Consider the following 21,772-nt stretch of genomic DNA (forward strand, 5'->3'; position numbering starts at 1 on the left):
AGCATTCTTCATTTATTAAATTTAAGTGTCTTTTGAAAATCGAGAGCAACACCCCTGTGTTTAAGGAACCTTGAAATGTATTAAAAGATACTAACATTTAAAAATTTGTCTGAGTATTAAAATCAATAAATAAGTGCAAAGCATTCAAAAAAATCCAAACATATTAACCCCTTGACATACGAATGAAATACGCATTGACACGTAGAATACCATTTAATTTGCCTCAACTGTGGAAACTCATGTGCAAGCTTAAAAACAGAATGTTTTGTTTTCAAATTTACATTGCCATATAACAATATACAGTACAAAGTCCGTAATCCGGACGTCCATTATCCAAAATGGTCTATAGTCCGGACCTTAAAGCCACAATTTTTTTTTTTTTTTTTTTTTTTTTTTTGGTATAAGCGTGTGCAAACATTACGCGCCCTATACTTCCCCCATTATAACAACCTGGTTTGTTACTCTTATTAGGTATAGCGCATGGTTTATTTTGTGTGTTAGTACTTGAATAACTCTTATTCATCATATCTGGAACGCGGATTTTCTCATAAGTACTACAGTTTACCGTAAACCTTCATCGGTGTGCCTTCCACCACACTTTAAATCATGTCATCCGACTAAACAAAAGTTAGCTTCATTTTATTCCTATGTTTTCCGTGCTCTTCAAGTTTGCTCCTCCAAACTAGCCCTTGATGAAGAACTAAATTATTTAAAAGCAATAGCTATTGACAGGGGCTTTTCACCCAACATTATTAATCAAGCAGTTAAAAAATTCTCATCTCAACACACTAAAAGCCACACTCTTATTTTAGGAGATTATAAAAATTCTGTTGTCATTCCCTTCTTTCCATCAATTAGCTATAAAGTTGCACATATTTTGCAGAAATTTAACTTTCGGGTTGTTTACTCTCCCATCAATAAAATTCCAACTTCTAAACTAAAGGACCCCATTCCGGATATGAATTCCTGGGGTATTTATAGGATTCCTTGCCAGTGCGGTTTAATTTACATTGGTCAAACTAAGAGAGCCTTAAAATTTCGCGTCAAAGAACATGAGGCATATGTTAGAAAAAAGGAAACACAGAAGTCTTCTGTTGCTCAACATTGTTGGTCCGAAAATCACACTTTCAATTTTTCTGCTGCCAAAATTATTCAAAAAACATCTTCCATTGGAGAACTGGATTTTCTAGAGGCATTTCACATTCATAAAAATCTTTCTGTTCTAGTTAACGATCCTAATTCCAATCCAAATTTGCCTTCGGCTTTTAGAGAAATTATGTTTTAGTTCTGGTTTCGCCAACAGATGGCGCCACTTGCTTATTCTTGTCCAGGCTTTCTTATCTTATCTAAACATTATTTCCTATCTTGTTCATTTGCGGTTTTGCAGCTGAAGATGATGGTTCGGTAAAACCATCGAAACTAGTCCTGTGAAAATTTTGTGAATTAACGCTGATTTTTGTTGTTTGACTTCTGAATCAACTTAATATTTATTTGTTTACTTTATTAAACATTGCTTTCAACGCACACATGGGTAAAGCATACATTACGCATAGTCGAAATTAGGAAATTGCAACCAGAAAACTATTTGATGTGCATTTGTAATATTTATAATGATGAGGAAATTGATTTAAATCATATCAAAGACGAAGTACATCGAGATGAAATACTACACTTAGTAGTACAATTATAAGCCGAATAAAATAAAAACATCTGCTCTGAAGATGAGGATAGATAGAAGCTGACAGATCAACTTCCAGTTCATTGCGCGCCGCGACGTCCCCCCCCCCCCCGCCCCCAGCAGAGCATCGTAAAATTCATAAATAGATTTTGGAATGATTTGAGAAACAAATCATTAAGGCAAGCTGTTCTGATTACGTAAGTAATATCGTGCTAAGTAGAAAAAAAATGTGGTTCATTTAGACTATGTCTGGACTTAAAAGACACTTAAAACCTGGTGAATCCCTTTCCGAATATTTAACTGCCATGCATGAAATAGCCAGTCGCGATTCTGTTGATGATTCATCAGTTCTTGATTAAGCAATCAATGGGATACCTGATCAGAGTAGCAACAAAATTATTTTGTATGGGTGTAAAACTATTTCTGAATTTAAAAAGAAATTAAAAATTTATGAGAAAATCCGCGTTTCAGATATGATGAATAAGAGTTATTCAAGTACTAACACACAAAATAAACCATGCGCTATACCTAATAAGAGTAACAAACCAGGTTGTTATAATGGGGGAAGTATAGGGCGCGTAATGTTTGCACACGCTTATACAAAAAAAAAAAAAAAAAAAAAAAAAAAATTGTGGCTTTAAGGTCCGGACTATAGACCATTTTGGATAATGGACGTCCGGATTACGGACTTTGTACTGTATATTGTTATATGGCAATGTAAATTTGAAAACAAAACATTCTGTTTTTAAGCTTGCACATGAGTTTCCACAGTTGAGGCAAATTAAATGGTATTCTACGTGTCAATGCGTATTTCATTCGTATGTCAAGGGGTTAATATGTTTGGATTTTTTTGAATGCTTTGCACTTATTTATTGATTTTAATACTCAGACAAATTTTTAAATGTTAGTATCTTTTAATACATTTCAAGGTTCCTTAAACACAGGGGTGTTGCTCTCGATTTTCAAAAGACACTTAAATTTAATAAATGAAGAATGCTTTATATCAGAAAAGGACAAACAATTTTTTGGGCTACTTGATGTAAGTGAGAGAAATTTCATATTAAACACCCCCTGATGACAATCTAATTTGGAAATATTCAATCGACTACATCATTTTCTTATTTCTTATTTTATTCATTAATTTTGCTTTATAATTTTCAACTACAGTAATCCGAACATAGGCTTTAAGAGAATTTTTACAAATTCCTAATTAATTTCAAATAATTTTCATATTTTAATTACTCTTTGATTTAAGAAAACTTCCTTCACAGTATTAATTTATTTTATTTAAACTTATTTAATAATCTCGATTCTGTTAGTACTGAACTTTAGTTTTCAAAGTTCTTTAACAATTTATTTTTCTTTTTACATTTATATATATATATAATATTAATATATTACTATTTTAATGATATCTTATCAACACATACTTTTTTCAAAAAATCATAAAATCTGAAAATATCAAAATTAAAAATTTGGAACAAAAAATAACCTTAAAATTGCCAAAGTATTGAAAAGTTACTACACTTAGGAAGGCTTGACAAAATAATTTATATTCATGAAAAAGTAAAACTGTTTCTGATATATTAAACAAAAAACAATTTTCAAATTATAACCCATATATCTGCCAACAGGGTTGCCACTCAAACAGAAGAATGAAATTTCCCATCTTTTCCAGTTTTTCCACGTGTGTTTCAAGAAAATTCCAGTCTATCCACGTAATGCATGTTGACTGTGCTGAGAGGTGAATTAATCCTGGTACCACTTGAAAACACAAAAATTTGCAATTACATATGACTTCACAAGAATTCAAAAGCCAATTGATCAGAATTGATTATCTTATACTTTGACATGTCATTTACAATGCAAATACTGTGATTAATAAGAAGCATTAACGAAGAAAATGATAGGGAGGAGAGAAAAAGGTGAGGAGGAAAGAAAGCTTCAATACACAGCAAGCATGTGAAGAACGTTAAGTGTCACAAATCATAGCCTAAAGCAAACTACTTTAGCATATGCTTCTATTTTCGAAGTTGAAAAAGCAGCAATCATGCTGCAAGGTCAATGCAGATCTTATTATTAGGCTTTTAAGCTTGCCAATCAAACAGGAGAATGAAATTCCCTGACTTTTCCAGGTTTTCCAGGTGTGTTTTAAGAAAATTCCAGTCTATCCCTGTAGTGTGAATTGGTGGTGCTGAGAAGTAAATTAATTATGGACCCAGTTGAAAACACACAAATTTGCCAATGACGTATATATACCATATTTGCTGGCGTATAAGACACACTTTTTCCCTATGAAAATAGGTCTGAGAAATGGAGTGCGTCTTGTACGCCAATACGTCATTTGTGAATGTGTCAAAGCTTCATGGGATGCTGTGAAAACAGAGACAGTGGTTAAATCGTTTAAGAAGTGTGGCATTAGTAATGCTCTGGATGGTACAGAATACAATTTGTTGTATGAGAACTCAGATGCTGATTTAAAAGAGGTTTCAAGTGACTCTTCATTTAGCTCTGGAGATAAGTGTCTGGGTTTTGACCAAGGAGATTGAAAGGTGTTCTTAAAAGGTTCAATAGATTGGGTATTTTCAGAAAGTATTACTTTGCATTACTTTATATTTAAAATACTGCAAATTCATTATAATGATTACTCATAAAAGTTTTTTCTTCAAAAATGTGCGTAAAACAGAGGGTACATCTCATAAAAATGTGCATAAAAAAGAGGGTACATCTCATTCACCAGAAAATATGGCATATATTATATATACATACATGTAATCCTCAAAACAGTACTATTACCCCCCCCCAAAAAAAAACATCTGAAAGGTTTCAGATTTTTAATTATGTCCAAAGGGCTAGTTGGTTTATATATATATACATTTTATTTTTTACCTTTATTTATTAAATATCATGTTCTTTGCACTTAACCATAAAATTCAGTTCAAGAGCAATGTTGCACAATAATTTTAAAATGAGCTTATCTTTCGAATTTCCGATACACAGTTTTCTGTACAATGTTGCCATTGCTTGCTTTAAAATCATTGAGTTTGTTAATCAAAAATTCGTTAAAGTTTTACAAATATGAAATTGATAATAATACAAATGTGGGCCTCCAGATGCCCATATTCGAAGTAGGATTACGTCATTCAAAATTTGATGGCTCTAGGTTTCGTTGTTTTATCACATTGCGAGAAACATACATAAATTTATGCATAAATTTTTATATTAAATACATAAATTTAATTATTTATTTAATTTCTTTGAATATAATACAGGGTGATAATATTTGGTGGCAATAGTTTTAAAAATGAAACGGACATTCAGCGTGATTCGATACAAAATCAAAAAAAAGAAAACAACAGTCCCTTAGGGACAAAGCCCCTTTGAACTAATAACTATATTAGGAGTTGTTTTTTCCACTGAAGATTCAGATTTTAATCTGCTCAATCTGGATTAAAAAAAGTCTTTTTCTGCCAACATTTTGCACCTTAATGAAAGATAGAAATCTATTTAATGATATTTTAAAATAAATTCAGGTATTTATATTTATTTCGCAGCATACTTAGCAAAAAATATGTGCATTAAATTTTGTGGTAGAATGTCATCATACTGCTACAATTAGTTTCAGAATCATGCCAGAGAAAATTTCCTGAAATTTGAAAGTATTACAGTCAAAAGTCTTTAATCCGGACGTCCATAATCCAGAAAGATCTATAATCCGGACCTCATAGCTACAAACTTTCTGAGCATGCGTAACCACATTATGCATTTACGCATGCACGTTTAATGTACAACGGACGGTATAAGCTAAGCTAAAATTATCTAATTATCTATTTCAATTAATGTTGCAGATTGCGTTGTTCCATAATCTTCAAATTGGATCCAGCTTATTATTTTTTGCAGACTGTTAGAGAATTTTATAAAAGTAAGCTTGAACTTTCAATTATGTCAAAAAGAATTTCCGATGTTGGAGCTGCCAAAGGATCTACAAAGCGAAAGCATGTTTCGATGTCCATCAAACAAAAAGTGGAATTGCTGAAAAAAATGGATAAAGGCATATCCTTTGTTTGTCTAACCATTCCAAAATCTGTTTATCAATTTCACACTGCTCTGCGGGGGGACGTTGCGGCACGCAATGAACTGGAAGTTGATCTGTCAGCACTATCCTTATATTCAGGGCAGATGTTTTTATTTTATTCGGCTTATAATTCCTTACTAAATGTAGTATTTCATCTCGATGTACTTCGTCTTTGATATGATTTAAATCAAATTCCTCGTCATTTTAAATATCACGAATACACATCAAATAGTTTTCTGGTTGCAATTTTCTAATTTTGACTATACGTAATGTATGCTTTACGCATGCACGCGTTGAAAGAAATGTTTAATAAAGTAAACAAATAAATATTAAGCTTTTTTTTTTTTTTTTTTTTTTTTTTTGTAAATGTTGATACCCTTTAGATCATTATTGCTCTTTATTTTATAAATGATTTCATATTTTTAATTTTATAATTTTTGCATGCCATCTTACTAGATTTAAACTGATGATATATAATCCGGAAAAACCAATAATCCGGAATCACCGAAGTCCCAACGAGTCCGGATTAAAGACTTCTGACTGTAATAACTAATAATAAATAAATTTAGAGGGAAGAAACCACATTAAATGGTATGAAGAACACCAAAATAAATTACTTAAAAAATGAATTAATCAACGATATTTTGACGTATATAGTTATCTAATGGTTAGCCAAGATGACTAATTACTGGTTTTTTATTTTAGTGCAAAATGACAAATATGGCATTCATTAAGGTTTAAAATATTTTGCCGTAAAATCCTAATATATGCTATGGCCTTGGCATGGTTTTGAAAATTGTTGCCAACACCACAATGACCTGTTTACTGCTCATAATAATGTCGCCAAATCCCATGAGCACCATATACTAACATTAAACCGATTTTATTTTATATGAGAGTAGGAAGGCATTTCCTTTAGTTCAACATGCACTGCACATACGAGTCTCTTGATTAGCGAGGTTACTGGAAATCAAAGTTCCAGGAAACTGGCTTTGCTTTTCTAAAACACAATTTGAATGAAGCTGCGAAAATTGGCTCTACACCAGCTGCCTGAATGATGCTCACATGATACATAATTCACCAAGAAAGTGATTGTGTACAATGTTGGCACAAAACTTCCCCGACTTTTCCAAATTTTGACTAAAATATTTAAATTCCCTGACTTTTTCTGGTTTTCCAGGTAGCGTGGCAACACTATGGCAAGAATATATGAATTGAATATGTACCTGGCCATGAAAAAATTATTTTCATGCACATGATTGTAAAACTAGAATGGTTTCCATAAAAATATGGCAAATTCATTAAAATTTTCAGATACGCATTTCTCCTACTGGTCCTTACCAGATTTATACTCTCTAATACCAGCACACAATTATCAAAATGTCCTCTCCCCATTTTGAAATGGTTTATTCACGTCTTTTGTCCATAGCCTTGAAAATTTTTTGAATTCACTGATAACATGAATGGAAGCTTAATCCGGACGTCCATAATCCAGAATGATCTATAATCCGGACCTCAAAGCTACAAACTTTCTGTGCATGCGTTACCACATTTTGCATTTACGCATGTGCATAATACCTTTAACGCATGCACGTTTAATGTATAACGGACGGTATAAGCTAAGCTAAAATTATCTAATTATCTATTTCAGTTAATGTTGCAGATTGCGTTGTTCCTTAATCTTCAAATTGGATCTGGCTTATCATTTATGTTTTTGACTTTCTTGGTGCTCACACTTTTTTCATAGTGCAAAGATCAAAGGATCTGCCCTAGGTCATGCTTCGAAGCATAGTCATAATCAAAGTCAAAGTAACTTTTGTCTTCAATGCAGATAGATAATATTCTTGTTGATAATACTTGCTTTGAGAAGTTAGATGAGCAATCAATCAGGCAACCAGAAATTTTTATTCGAAGATAGCATTGTTTCTGGTTAGCAATGTTAATTTGTAATAGCTCCATTATAAGTTCATATTCCATATTCATTCAAAATGTTAAATCACACACAGAATGGCAATCATAAAAAATAGATACAATATCAAACAGCAAAATCGGGATTGCTTGCCAATTTTAGCCAAATTTAAAAGCTTTTAAGATTTCAAAATAAATAAATAAATTACATGCATAAAACAAAATTTTAAAACAGTAGTTAGTTTTAAGATGCTTTTCAAAATTCAAGCACTAAAAGCAGCATACAATTTTGACTAACTAGATCAAAACTTCAGTTTCTTAATTATTCATAAATAACTAAATTTTGAAATGCTTTTATATAATGACCCAATATTTTTACATGACAATCTTAAATGGTTGCAACCTCTGTTTTGACAACTCCTGCTTCCAGATAGAACAATATTTTCAACTAAAAATATAAAATGCTGGATAAAATATTTTTCAACAAAAACAAATGGGAACAGGGCTATTTACTTAATCTGAAATACCTTACTTCATTATATTTCTAAGAATGAAGTGGACAAATTAAAATTTAGTCATAATAGTGTATTTCGCTAGTTAAATAAATGCATCTAAGCAGATATTTATTTGCATCCATGCATAACAAGTTTACTGCAATTAAAAAACTTATTTGTGTTAAAGTAACACATAAGCATTCATATAAACAGTTTAAATTAGAAGCTATACAATAAAATGTCAAGTATGTTTACAAATTCACTGTTTGTAGAAAAACACTAATAAGTTCAATAAAGACTGATTTGACTAAAATTCGTAGAAGCATGGTTGACAAGTGTCAATCATAACCATTCCAAGAATATTTAAATCTCTAATTGAACATATGAAAGATTTCTAATTTTGCACAAGGAAATTCCACTTGCCTCAGATACTATGATATCCATCTGTCTGCGAAGCTTCCGCAGAGTGTTCATTAATTGATCTGGATCTCGGTGAATACCAACCCAACAACCATTCACAAATATCTTAGTCGCTCTAAAGGATAAGAAAAAAATATATGAAGCACCTGTGTCAAAAATCATCATCTATCATTAATTAATAAAACATCAAAAATCTCACTCGGCAATTGCAGATGGAGCAATCTCCTCAAGATTTTCCATACTCCATTCTTCCAAAAACTCTAAAATAGGAGATGGCTGTGAGCCTACCGAGATGTATGCCATTAAAGCAAGATTTTTTACGAGTCCTACAGCATGGCCCTATTAAATATTTAATGGGAAAATTTACCAGCTAAAACATCAACAAAGTATAAAAATACTAATTAGAATTTCTTTAAATACAGAAATAAAAATTGGACTTATATAGGAAAATAGTAAAGTATATAAGCTAAATTTAATTTTTGCATATCAGATATACTTTTATTCCTATTACACTGCACAAAAGAAAAAAGTATAGTTGCATTAGTACAGTTTCATAGCGGATAGAATGTACACAGAACCAATAGCTCGATAAAATTTACTTTTTCAAAAGAAACACTCCATAGTTCTAGAACTTTCCACAAAGGAACTCATATAGCTTTTCTCAATATCACAGAGCATAATCAGTAGTTACACTTCAAACTACTAAGAACATTAAACACAACTCAATGCAAAACATTTAAAAGTTTTCATGGAGATCTCTCAATACTCTAAACTCATGCTGAACTAAACAACAATGAACTGATGCTCTTTCCTGGCTTATATAGTTTTCATCTGATTACCGAAAAATCTCTAGTATCTTCCATTTCTCAAAATTACTGAAAGGCATATATGGTTCTAGTTACATATAAGGGCTGTGTATATAGTTACAGATACACATAGGGATGAATTACAATTATGCAGGGACAAAAATATCGCCACATCTGGCAACAAAATTAGTCCTCAAGACCATCACCAGCTTGGTGGTATCTCACCAATTTACCAAGATAGCCATTTACTTGATTGTTAAATACACTTGCCCCAATAATCTTATTTTTCTGGTACAGCTTCAACTCTTCAGATTTTCATGCTGCATCATGCAAAAGATACAGTAGAAGTCCAGAAATATGCAACACTTGGGGCCTGAGGTTGTACGGATTTTTAGGATTTTGCAGATTTCAGGACAGAAAAGATAATATTCAGATTAAAAGTGCAAAACAAATAAGGCATATTAGATACATTTAATTATTATATACATTAATACAATAATTAATTATATGCATTAAATTACTATTACATATATAAACTGATTATATTATATTGTTCCTTTACATTAGGCTCTTGTATTTTTAAATCAGCATGAATCTGCTTCCCTTTTTCTCTCAGGGTAGTCCTGAAATAGGTACCCCATCACTCCACCGCTGCCGGAACAACCCGGACAGCATCGAGGTTTGCCGATTTCAACTCATGTAAAGATTTCCGGTGTTAAAATCAACTGTTGCTGTAATATTTCAACAGCTTTTCTTTACTGTTCCATATATCATACACAGTCCATGTGGTGATTCCATGCGATTCTGCTGTAAACTGAGCACCTGCCTCCATCTTTAGCAGAATTTCCACTTTTTTCATTACCGTCAATGCAACATGTTTATGTTTTCCAACATTGCAAGTAGTAAAATCACGAATGCGTTTCTTATCTGTCAGTGTATTAAAAAGCGCTGAAATTTAAAATATTCTTAATTTATCCACAAAATGTCCGGAGGAAAAAAATAAAAGACATCACTAAACAATCTCATGAAATAACAAAGCTCAGAAAGTGTAACGTGAAGCGTGAACTTGAAAGAACAGTTGAGTTAATTGTCTGCTTCTTTTCCTCAATGCAGATTGGAGGGAAAAATCTCTTATCATGATGTCAATAATTTGATATTTCCCTTATGAGTCATTATTATTTGGTAATTATGACGTCATTATCCAGTAAGTATTTTTTCTTTGGTATTTCGTACTCCATGTTGCGGTTTTTGGAACCTATAAATTATTACATTTTGAGAGGCAACGCGGTTTTCAGGAGTTGGCGGATTTTTGGTACTTGACTGTATTATAATTTTAAACATAACTTCACTAAAATTATTTACAAATATTATAGTATTAATATTTTAGAGGCTGCAAAAATATCTAATCTACACTTTTACTTTGAATACAAGTATCCAAAATATAATGTATTCTAAGAGTATCTTAAAGAATGTCCATTGAATTTCCCAGAAATATCACAAAGCACAAAACAATTTAATCTACAAAATGTTACAAATGCCAAACCTTCTCAACTGATGTCAAAATAAAAACTTGTTGAAATATCCTTTTTTATACTACATATTATACATCATTTCTTAACTACAAATTTTATTGCTGTTAATTTATCAAATATAAAAAGTTATAAACAAAATTCAAGTTCAAATTGCTGAAGAGTTGGGCATAATTTAATTACAAAGTAATTGATTAATAACTGCAATTACATTGTAGTTGCAAATATAAGTAATTCAATTACATTCTAATTGAAATCACTTATAATTGCAATGTAATTGTAACTGCACATACAATGCAATTGTAATTTGAAATCCTACAACTGAAACAAAATTGTAATTATTAATTAGGCAATTACAATTAATTCAATTCATTGATTCAATTTATGAATTAATGTAGTAGCATTTACAATATAATTGTATTATAAATTGTACAATTTAAAACATAACTGTAATTGCAGATAATTCAATTACAATGTAACAGCAATTGCATGATTTATAATTACACTTGCATCACAATTACAAATTACAATAAAATTATAGATGCAGTTATACTGTATATGTACATTAACTAGAATTGCAATGCAATTACACTTAAATTTGCTTGTGTTACTTGTTTTATTACACCTTAAAAGAAGCATATTATTTTTCGTTTTATGAAATATTGTTTTGGGGAAACAAAATTTGCAGACACATCATGCCTCCGAAACTGATGAACGAAATAAATGCAAATAATCCAGAAAAAGCTTTCTGGAAGTGATGTCAGTGCACAAAATATAAGATCTTAATTAAACTTTTATGTGCCCTCGTATATAGTTTTTTCTCAGAATACTGTGTCATTCGGCAAAGCAAAATACCTTTACCTTTTTCTTCAAAATTTAAGTTATCTTTTATTGACTGAACAAAGGTGGTCATTCTTTGTAGTTAATTTATATTCAAATATTAATGGAATATATAATTAATGGAACTATTGCAGTAATAACATAATGACATTTAGAATTACAATATAACAGTAAAAGCAACTGAAATTTTAGCTTAGTAGTAACTCAGTTTCCTTTACATTTCTTCTTAATAATATTATGATTGTTTATTTCTACCTCAAACTATAGGAAATAGTTCAGGCAGGTGCATCCCATGCAAAAAAAAATTATGTTAGAAAATAGTGGTTGTATTAATTAATGCCTATTTCACAGTCAATATCATTACTGCAAGTTGAGTTTCACTCAACTATACAGCATGGCCTCAGCTGGAAAAATAGTTCCATTTTTTCTGCTGTGAACTATCCTCTTCAGACACTTCTTTTTAAAAATATTATGCTTGTGTATTTCTACCTGAAGCTCTGGAAAATGGACTGTACACGTGAAGTCATTTCCAAGTAAAAAACGTTTTTTCATTATTTATTGAAAATACATGTTGTATTTAAAAATAAATTAATCTGCAACCAATACCATAACTGAAAATTTTAGTACACACAGCATTTAAGCAATATGATTTTGGATCACAGACATGTTTCTACCAGTTGAGGTAGAAAAATTGAATTCAAACAGGAAATGCAAAATAAATGCTTACACGATCTCAAGATTGACCCCTTAGATAAATTCATTGCAAAACTAAATAAGAACTTCTTTAGCGAAGCTCAAGACTGCAGCCATATGTGTCAGTTCAACCTCTTCGTGTACGAAATATTGCATGAAGATAGGTACTTAAGACCATTTACTGCATTCATGCTCAACGAAAACCAGAACTTTCCTCTTTAGGACCTTTTTTTTTTTTAATATTATTGCTTTACTGAAATGCTACAAACTCAACCAGCATCTGTCAGGGTCAGGACTCTGGAGGGTTACCTCCATGTGACTACAACATCTGATTTTCTCCTCTTATTGTGGGACTCTCACTGCTTTTACTTATATCATAACTTTTGTATTATATTTATTTCATCTTATAGTATACTGGAAAATATGTATTTTATGTTTCTGCACTTTACTATTTTGTAAACTGTACTGAATTTTGCATACTTACCTCAGTAGCCAATCAGAAGACTTCAATTGATTACTCTACCTTTGTAATTACTCATTACTTTACCTTAAGCCTGCTTCTGAAGGACTATATCATAGTCCTTCAGAAGTATGCCATAAAATTTCTTTTATATCCTATTAAAATAGACTTTCTTATTATCAGAAAAATGTAATTTTGATGATTTCAAGCACTACAGCTATCAGGAACAGTATGCACTTGCAAAATGCATACTGTTCCTGAAACTGGACCAGTGTCTCTGCAGACTCACATGACAAAGTAATCACGTCCTCCTTCACTCAGTAGCGTCTCATGTAGCATCAGGACAAGACAGCCAGTATACAGCTTGCTGTCTGCAAACTAAACATGGCAAGAGAAGAATGTAGAATTGGAACTAAATGAAGTTTTCATGTTTTATTTCCTATGTAGTATAAAAAGAAACAATTCCTTTAATAAATTCTTCAAAAAGGCATCCCTTTCCAGGGCATACAATCTTTGCCTTCCTTAATCAAATTCACATATTTGTCAGTAAACATCATAAATACACATGCGTATTCAGTTCTATATAAAACAACCAAAACTAGTTTCGGTAAATACATTTTTCTTTAACTGCTCTTCTTTCACACTGTCTTAATTTCTTTTACCATGTTACTGAAAATAAGCATGGTTCACTATGCAAAAAAAAGGGGGGGACAGTCCTATATCGCTGTTCTACTGGGCCGATTGACAAAATTCAAATTGCATTTTCATGTCTCGAAAGCGTGATTTAAGATGTATATTAGATTTATACATAGCACTATTCTAACATAGGTATTTTGACACAAAATCGGACTTTTTCTGAAATAACACATAATTTTTTTTACATATTTTGATTCTATGACTCAAATTATACCTAAATATGAAATTTTGTAAAATTTGGTGAGAAATTCGAAAATTTATAGTGGCACTTTTTTCAGTTTGCACCAAGAATAGTTCACTTGGCGAACTTCTTACCATATGGCAACCTATTTTCCTTTCCCTTTTCACATTATTTACGAGAGGAACAAGTGACATCATTCCTTCTTTCAAATAACGTTCTTTATATTATATTTTTATGTTATTAATTTTAATATTTTTCTTTTCTTTTCGAATTATATTTTAATTGTTTAAATTGCATGGTTTCTTTCAAATAACTGTCTTAAAAATTTCTATTTACTCATTTGAACCGTGCAGTTTAAATAAAAGGTGAATCGTTTATTATTTTTGTAAATAGTTTTATTTTTACTATATTGTTTTAGTCATAGATATTATTTTAGGTAATTTTTGAATTTTTAGAGTTTTAATTTTTTGTGTTGCAATGCCTCTTCAGATAATTGTTTTAAAATTTTCTATTCATTCATTTGAACTGCACATTTTAAATATATTTATAAATATAAATTTTCCAGAATTTGATTTTATTTTATTTGAATTGCGTTTCTTTCAGAAGAATACTTTGTATCCCAGACTACGATGCATCTGAAAACTGAATATATTAAAAGAGAAAATACAGTAAAGCATAGTTAACACGTCTTTCAATGTTCCGTTCAGAAAAGATGTATAAAAAAAGAGAGATATACACTTGATTCCGGTTAATCGGACCACATCCAGAAGCGATCGTTTTAGCTCTAATAAACGGCTGGTCCGATTACACGAACATGTACTATGTTGTAAGATGGGACGTGCTATATGTAGCAAACAGTAAATGTACATGTAAATCGTACTAAAATGTAATTAAGACCTTTATTGTGTTGTACACACATATGGCGAACTTACATGTACAAACAAGAATTACAGTCAAACATTTTTTATTGAGAAAATTAATTTAGAAACAAATTCTAAGAATCGATCTCCACGATACTCAGCATGCAAGCACAATAAAAACAAGTTCTTGCCAAGTTCTAGTCAACATTTGAAGAACTTATCCAATGTGATATGGCACATTCTCTTCACAGATTGCACATGAACGAAATCACCACAAACATCTAACGCAGCAATGGGACTGCCTTTATTTCCCTCCTGCCTGAAATATCGACACAAAGTTTCAATGCATTTTCTCGCATCCTTTCTTGTCACTTGCACCAACTTATTAGCATCATCATCATCATCACATTCTTGGTCTTCCAATGCTGTCGTGTGTTTTGCTGCAACTCGAGCAACGATTGCAGCATTGTAATCTTCATTTTCATTGTAGCATTGAAGCTCGTTGTCGATGGATAAAAATTCTTCGCGATTTTGTACCTGTTGAAGTTTCACATGTCCGTCATCATTTTCACTTTCAATGAGCATTGTCCACATCCATCTCCAAAATTAAGTGCTTAAAGCCACAGTAAGAAAAACAGTTCCGAATTGTCTCACTGCTCACTTTTCGCCACCTGTCGGCCACAAATGTAACTGCTTGTAAGATGTTGACCTTTGCACTGACTTTGTTGGCTTTTGACAATGAGGTCTTCAATTGCTTCAAGACGATAGATCTTCAAGACTTTCTTCAATTGCTTCACGGATGTAATTAACCAACCTTACACGATAAAGGGTCTTCAAATTTTAGATGATGTCCATGTCTATTGGCTGGACCAAAGCTGTGGTCCTGAGAGGTAGAAATTTCAGTTGGATGTTCTTCAAGCAATCTAAATCAGAATATGCTGCACAATTATCAAGAAGATTCAGCACTTTTCTCGACTGGCGTTGTAGCTCTCTGTCTCAATCCTTCAGCCATTCTTTAAAAAGTTCAGAGGTCATCCACGCATTTCTGTTCGCACGATACACAGCTGGTAAACTGTCCATCCCAAGTTCTTTAAAGCAACATAATGTTTAGTGCTTTTTCCTAAAACCAACAGCTTCCTCTTGTCCGTTCCTGACATGTTTGAATAGCACAAGACAGTTACGCGATCCATCACTTTTTTGGGGCCCGGGATTCAACATGTTTGTAACTTAACGAGCCGGTGCGACACGATAATGCAGCCCAGTTTTATCAGCATTCTAGATGTCATCTGCTGAAAAATTTTCAAGAAGATTGGGCAGTTTTGTTGATTTCCATTCTTCAGCATCTGCACTATCGGCACTTTCTTTCTCGCCATATGCCTTCTCGAATTTTATGTTCTGTCCGTAGCTTTAAAGTAATCGTGGCCCAGTGTTTTAGCGAGTTCTGCTTTCCATTTTAACATTGGGCTACTTACTCGCACAGCTCATCCAGTAGCAATGGCAAACCATTCATTAAGGACCTCATCAACGTCTGGATTAGTGATGAGTCGGTACTACCGAACCGGGTATTTTGTAACGGGTACTTAGTTGTAACGGGTACTGAAAATCGGTACATCCAAGTACCCGTTACTTCAGTACTGAAATCGGTACTTTTCAGTATTCGTTAATTCTGTACCGAAACAGGTACTTTTCAGTATTCGTTACTTCTGTACCGAAACAGGTACTTTCGGTATTCGTTACTTCTGTACCGAAACAGGTACTTTTCGGTATTCGTTACTTCTGTACCGAAATGGGTGCTTTTCGGTATTCGCTACTTTGTAACGAAAATATGCATCTCTTCTCAGTATTTCGGTATTCGTTACTGGAGGATCAATGAGGGTTCAGCTTACTTCGGTTTTGGTACGAGGACAGTAGTATCTGGTTGTATTTGCGAAATGGTGATATGCGCTCCTGGTGTCCATGAATGACCTTGAAATAGGGCATGGAATGGCAAACGTGAAAGGGGGAAACTTCCGTTCTGTTTGTCACGAAGACTAGAGTTTGAGGTAGTATAATTAATTGTCTTTGTGCGCGCGGGAGGACAATTGTGAAATAGTGGAAATTTTTCGAAAGGCCGTTCGTTGTGTGTGTGGGGGGGGGGAATAGTAGCAGTTGGAGTCACTGTCGCCGGCATTGCTCGCTTGTGATTGGAGTCGGTATAGTCAGGAGGGAAAGGGAGGGGAGCGCTAGATGATTTGCAATCCAAATTGTGCATGTTTTAATTTTTCATCGTTTGTAGGAGAAAAACTGCGTGGATCTGAAATGATTGATTTGGTAAGTTGCTGTTGTTGGATTGGTGAATGGAATCAACTACCAACTAGACTACTTCCTTTTCCTTAACATATTTTTAGCATAAATCATGAAAAATATTTTTCGTTTGCTTGCTTAATAGGGCAACGTAAATCATATGATCCTTTTTAAATAAATATGATCCTTTTTTTTATCCCGCTGTACCTACTTCAGAAAACATCACAGCATCTAGTGGATCAATCTAAGCCAATCAACATAAAATACAGACACAATTTTGAACTTTTCTAATGAAAGAACAAAGATAACTGAACCACTTATGATAATTCTTCCCCTTCTAAAAACAGATTTTCATCTCGCCAAAAACTAAACCCAGGTTACGTGTCTAACGCAGGATTGTCAACGCCTGCTTTACCCCCCAGGACATGACGACGCTCCTCCGCTAGGAAGAGAAGTGAACTTTGACCTGGCAGACCGCTTATTTGAGGGGGATGAACTATCGAATGGAACACCGGAAATTATCCGGACATGTTTATGAAAACATACATGTCCCTCCCTTTTTTCCTTTGCATTTTTTGCTCTTTCATGCCTGATTAATAGAATCATTACCCGGTATTACCCTTACCCTTTTCACAGCGTAGTGCTGATTTTAGAATTTGCAGCTGGAGTGAACAGCGGAAGTCGTTAATAGAATTTTTTTTATGCTTATTTGAAGCTGATGACCATCTCCCAACTTCATCACTTTTCCCATAAGATTCATTCTTGTCTCGTACTGGTGAGTATCGGTACGTTATAGAATTGCTTAGTCTCTATCAGTTTCTTACGCCTCAGAAAAATAAAAATCGAATGACAAAAATGTCTAGTAAGAAAAGGAAATTCAGCTTGGTTTGGCAGCACTTTTCCTATACTAATGAAGACGAAAAAGTTATGTGTGACATTTGTAAAGACCTTTTATCCATCAAAGGTGGTTCAATAGGAAATTTAAAAAAAAAAAAAAACATTTGCAAAGGAAGCATCCTTGTGTAAATCTGCACGAGAAACGCGCTTTGCCGAATCAAGATGTTGATGATATTGATGCCGCTCCAGCCCGTTCTGTCATCACTAGCCCTGCAGATGGTGGGCAACCATGCACATCCCAGCAGGCTACACAACTTACGGTAGACAACAGTGCTTGTGATATTGTTGGTGTATTTTCACAAAAATCCCAGTCCAGTATAATGCAGTTTGTCCAGAGAAATACGATGGATGTACATAAAAAAAAAGTAATCGATCTCGCACTGATCTGATCAAAATGGTATATAAGGATTTACAACCAATAAGTATCGTAGAAGATGAGGGATTCCGAGAATACTCAAAGGCTTTGAATCCAACCTATTCTTTACCTTCACGGAAAACGGTTTCTAAATCCTTGCTTCCTGCTTCTTATTAAAAAAAAAAAAAAAAAAAAAAGAATAGTTTAAAAAACGTTCTTAGTGCTGTACAAAATATCTGTTTGACTGCAGACTGTTGGAGCAACCAAAAGGCTGAAAGTTACATGGCCGTGACAGGCCATTTTATTGACGAACACATGCAAAGGAAAACTGCTCAATTTTTGATGAACGTCATTCAGCCAAAAATATTGCAGAAAATATTATACACATTTGCCAACCATATTTTCCGATGGAAAAACTGTCTTTAATAGTGACTGACAATGCCAAAAATATGATTAATGCTGTCGACAGCGAACTAAGTTAAAACATTTAGGGTGCATTGCACACTCTCTCAATTTGGCTGTCACAAATTCTCTAAAAGAGGTTAACGACCTTCTAACGAAAATTAGGGATATTGTGATAGTTTACAGGAGAAGTAATATCGCTGCAAAAAATTTGCGAAAATATCTGTGCTCTAGCGAGGAGAGAAAAGACTTAAAAGTCATCTTAGATGTGAAGACTCGTTGGAACAGCACGTTTTACATGGTAAAACGTTTCCTCGAACTGAAAGATGCTATTTGTTCTACAATGAGTTTGATGAATGACCCCCCAGAGACTCTTGATGTGCCAGAATGGGAAAGTGTCCAACATTTTTGTGATGTTTTGAAACCTTTGAAGAGGTGATTTGAGAGTTGAGTTTGGAAAAATACTTGTCAGCATCTATGGCGCCTGTGTTAATCGGCGGACTTCAAAATGTCTGTGAAGATCTGCTTAGTAAAAGTGTTAATGAACAAGTACAAAATGTGGTACTAGTACTACAACGTGAATTGGGTAATAGATTTACAACTATCGATTCAAGAGAAGACATTGCTCAAGCCGCTTTCCTTGACCCCCGAATAAAAAAATTGGGGCTCAAATGTGATGTCACCAAAAAAATTGAAAGTGATATTATCTGTGAGTCATCTGTAGTTGCACAAACTACCCATAGTCTTGTTGAGGATGTGGAAGAGGATGATGAAGAGATAGACGAATTATCGGTTTGGTTCGAGTTTGAGAGTAAAAGACTCTCGAACTTCATCAGCTCCCACAGCAGATGCGGCAATCGACAAAGCTGCGGCAAAAGTGAAAAGATACCTGCAAGAGCCCATTCTTTCCAGAAATCTGATCCACTGGAGTGGTGGGAAAAGAATAAAAATGTATTTCCTAATTTGTATGAATTATCACGGAAAAAATTAGGCCTTGTGGCTACTTCAGTGCCATGCGAAAGGGTGTTCTCTAAAGCTGGATTAACACTGAATGATCGGCAAAACCGTTTGAGTGGACAAAAGTTGAAACAAATAATTTTCTTACATTACAATTATAATATTTAATCATTTGTTGATATTCTTAAAATTCCAACCTAAGTTCAGCTTAAAATGTTTATTTTCGCTGCATTATTTTCAAAACTGTTTCTGGGAGTCAATTTTTTTATGCTTCATTTTTCGTTACATATTTTAAGTGGTCTTTATAAAAAGAAATAGAAGGAATTAAATACCTAAAATTTCCATAAAGTTAAAAAATTTGATACTTTTATAACATTTTGCACAGCCTATCAAAGTTTTATTTGTTTTAATTAAATGAAATATTACTTCATTCAAATGTCAATTTCTTAAAAAAAAAATATTATTTTGAAATTGTATTTAGATCATTAATATAATATAAAGTTCTACAGTTCTATTATTTACTTAGCTGTACTCACATATGTTAAGTTCTCATAGTTGAAAGCATGCTATCTTATTTTCTAGTGTTTAAATCATGTTTAATTTAAATTTTTATATCGAATGTACTTATTGAATTCATATAATGCAATTTTACAAATATTTTTGTTGCTTTTTGCTGTTACAGCATCCAGATATTACGTTCTCGTAGTTTTAAAGACATGCTGCCTTATTTCCTAGTGTTTTTAATAATCTTTCCCTCAAAATTCTTATGTCGAATGCGCTTTGGCTGTAATTTGAGTTTTAAAAATATTTTTTACCATTCTGTTGCATTTTTGTGTTTACAGCAGTTACTGTATCCAGGTATTGCGCTCTCACAGTTTTAAACCCTTTGCTATCTTACTTTCTAGTGTTTTTTGATAATCTTCAATTCAAAATTGTTATATTGAATGTGCCTTTTAAAATCATATTGTGCGTTTTTAAAAATATTTTTAACCATTTTGCTGAAATTTATTTATTACTGTAGTACATCCAAATATATTACATTATCTCACTTTTCAAAACACACCTCATTTTCTAGTGCTTTTGGTAATTCAAAATGTTTAAATCAAATATATATGTTTATGCATTTTTTAAAATCATATTTTTTGTTTTTAAAAATATTTCTAATCATTCTGTTGTTTATTGTACGGTGCCAAATCTCCAAAAGTACAAATTTAACTCAAAATAAACCTAAATGTAATTTAAAAAGGAACAGTATAAACTTTTTTGTGGAAAAGCTCTTCAACCATGTGTATATGAATAAATGTGTAAATTTTATTTTATGCCAGTATTGTACAATTAAACACACAAGGTCATTTATGTTATATTTAATGTTTAAATTATCTTACTTTTTTATTCAGAATTTTTAATATATATAGGGGAGAGTAGAAAATAAGAGATTTATCTTTTTTAAAATTTGGTAGCTTGAAGTTATTTCGCAGTGGTACTGAAGGTCATTATCTTATCTACAAGTGGGATAAAGGTCTGTGATTATTTTAATGTCTAGACCCTACGCACCCCTATGCCCTTTACTACCGAATTGTAGGTATTAAACGACTTCTATGGTATGTTATTTATCCATATAAATAAAAAATATCATGTTAAAACAGATTGATCATTAAATTTCTGATATTTACTTAGGAAACTGCATCATATCGGGTTGCTACACAGCTAGTTATAGTTAATTTTCTATTTTAAATTTATTGCGACATTTTTACTCATCGTATAACGTTGCATCAAATTTCTATTTTCCGATTTTTTTTCCTTTGTTTCCTTCCAACAACACAACACAACACAGCCAAAAAAAACATAGTGTACTCTCCCTTCCTTCAATATCATACAAAGAAAATCTTCCGACGTTTTTCAATGCTCATTTGGGGCTGTCCATAAATGATGTCACACTTACATTTTGGACACCCCTCCCCCCTTTGTCACGTCACGCAATATTACGTAAACTTATACTTGCAGTTCAAAAATGTAGCACTACGTTATAGATCACATTTCAGACTTTATTTTTAAATTTAAACTATATGTTTTACTGACATCTGTAAATATAACAATAATAATGATTCGTGCACTTATTTTGCATGAAATAAGAGAAAAATTTACAGCAAAAACATAATTAATACACAATAGCAATAAAATTACAATTTCTGATGCTACCCTATTCTCAAAACCTACTCTGAATGCTTTTTTTTTTTT

The 21,772-nt window shown here is 32.6% G+C and overlaps 1 protein-coding gene across 1 annotated transcript in view; it reads right to left on the minus strand.

Moving 5' to 3' along the window:
• The window catches only part of Polr2B (RNA polymerase II subunit RpII140), a 176,819-nt gene that overhangs the window by 62,553 nt on the left and 92,494 nt on the right, over nt 1-21,772 (minus strand). The window contains exons 10-11 of the mRNA XM_085817030.1: nt 8,775-8,914; nt 8,579-8,690 (exon numbers count right to left, since the gene is read on the minus strand). Coding sequence (XP_085673156.1) covers nt 8,579-8,690; nt 8,775-8,914 — 252 coding nt within the window. The remainder of the gene's footprint in view (nt 1-8,578; nt 8,691-8,774; nt 8,915-21,772) is intronic.

Source organism: Stegodyphus dumicola, chromosome 5 (genome assembly GCF_044657685.1).
Source record: "Stegodyphus dumicola isolate Sdum_Otavi_A_Nest chromosome 5, ASM4465768v1".
Classification (NCBI taxonomy): Eukaryota; Metazoa; Arthropoda; class Arachnida; order Araneae; family Eresidae; genus Stegodyphus; species Stegodyphus dumicola.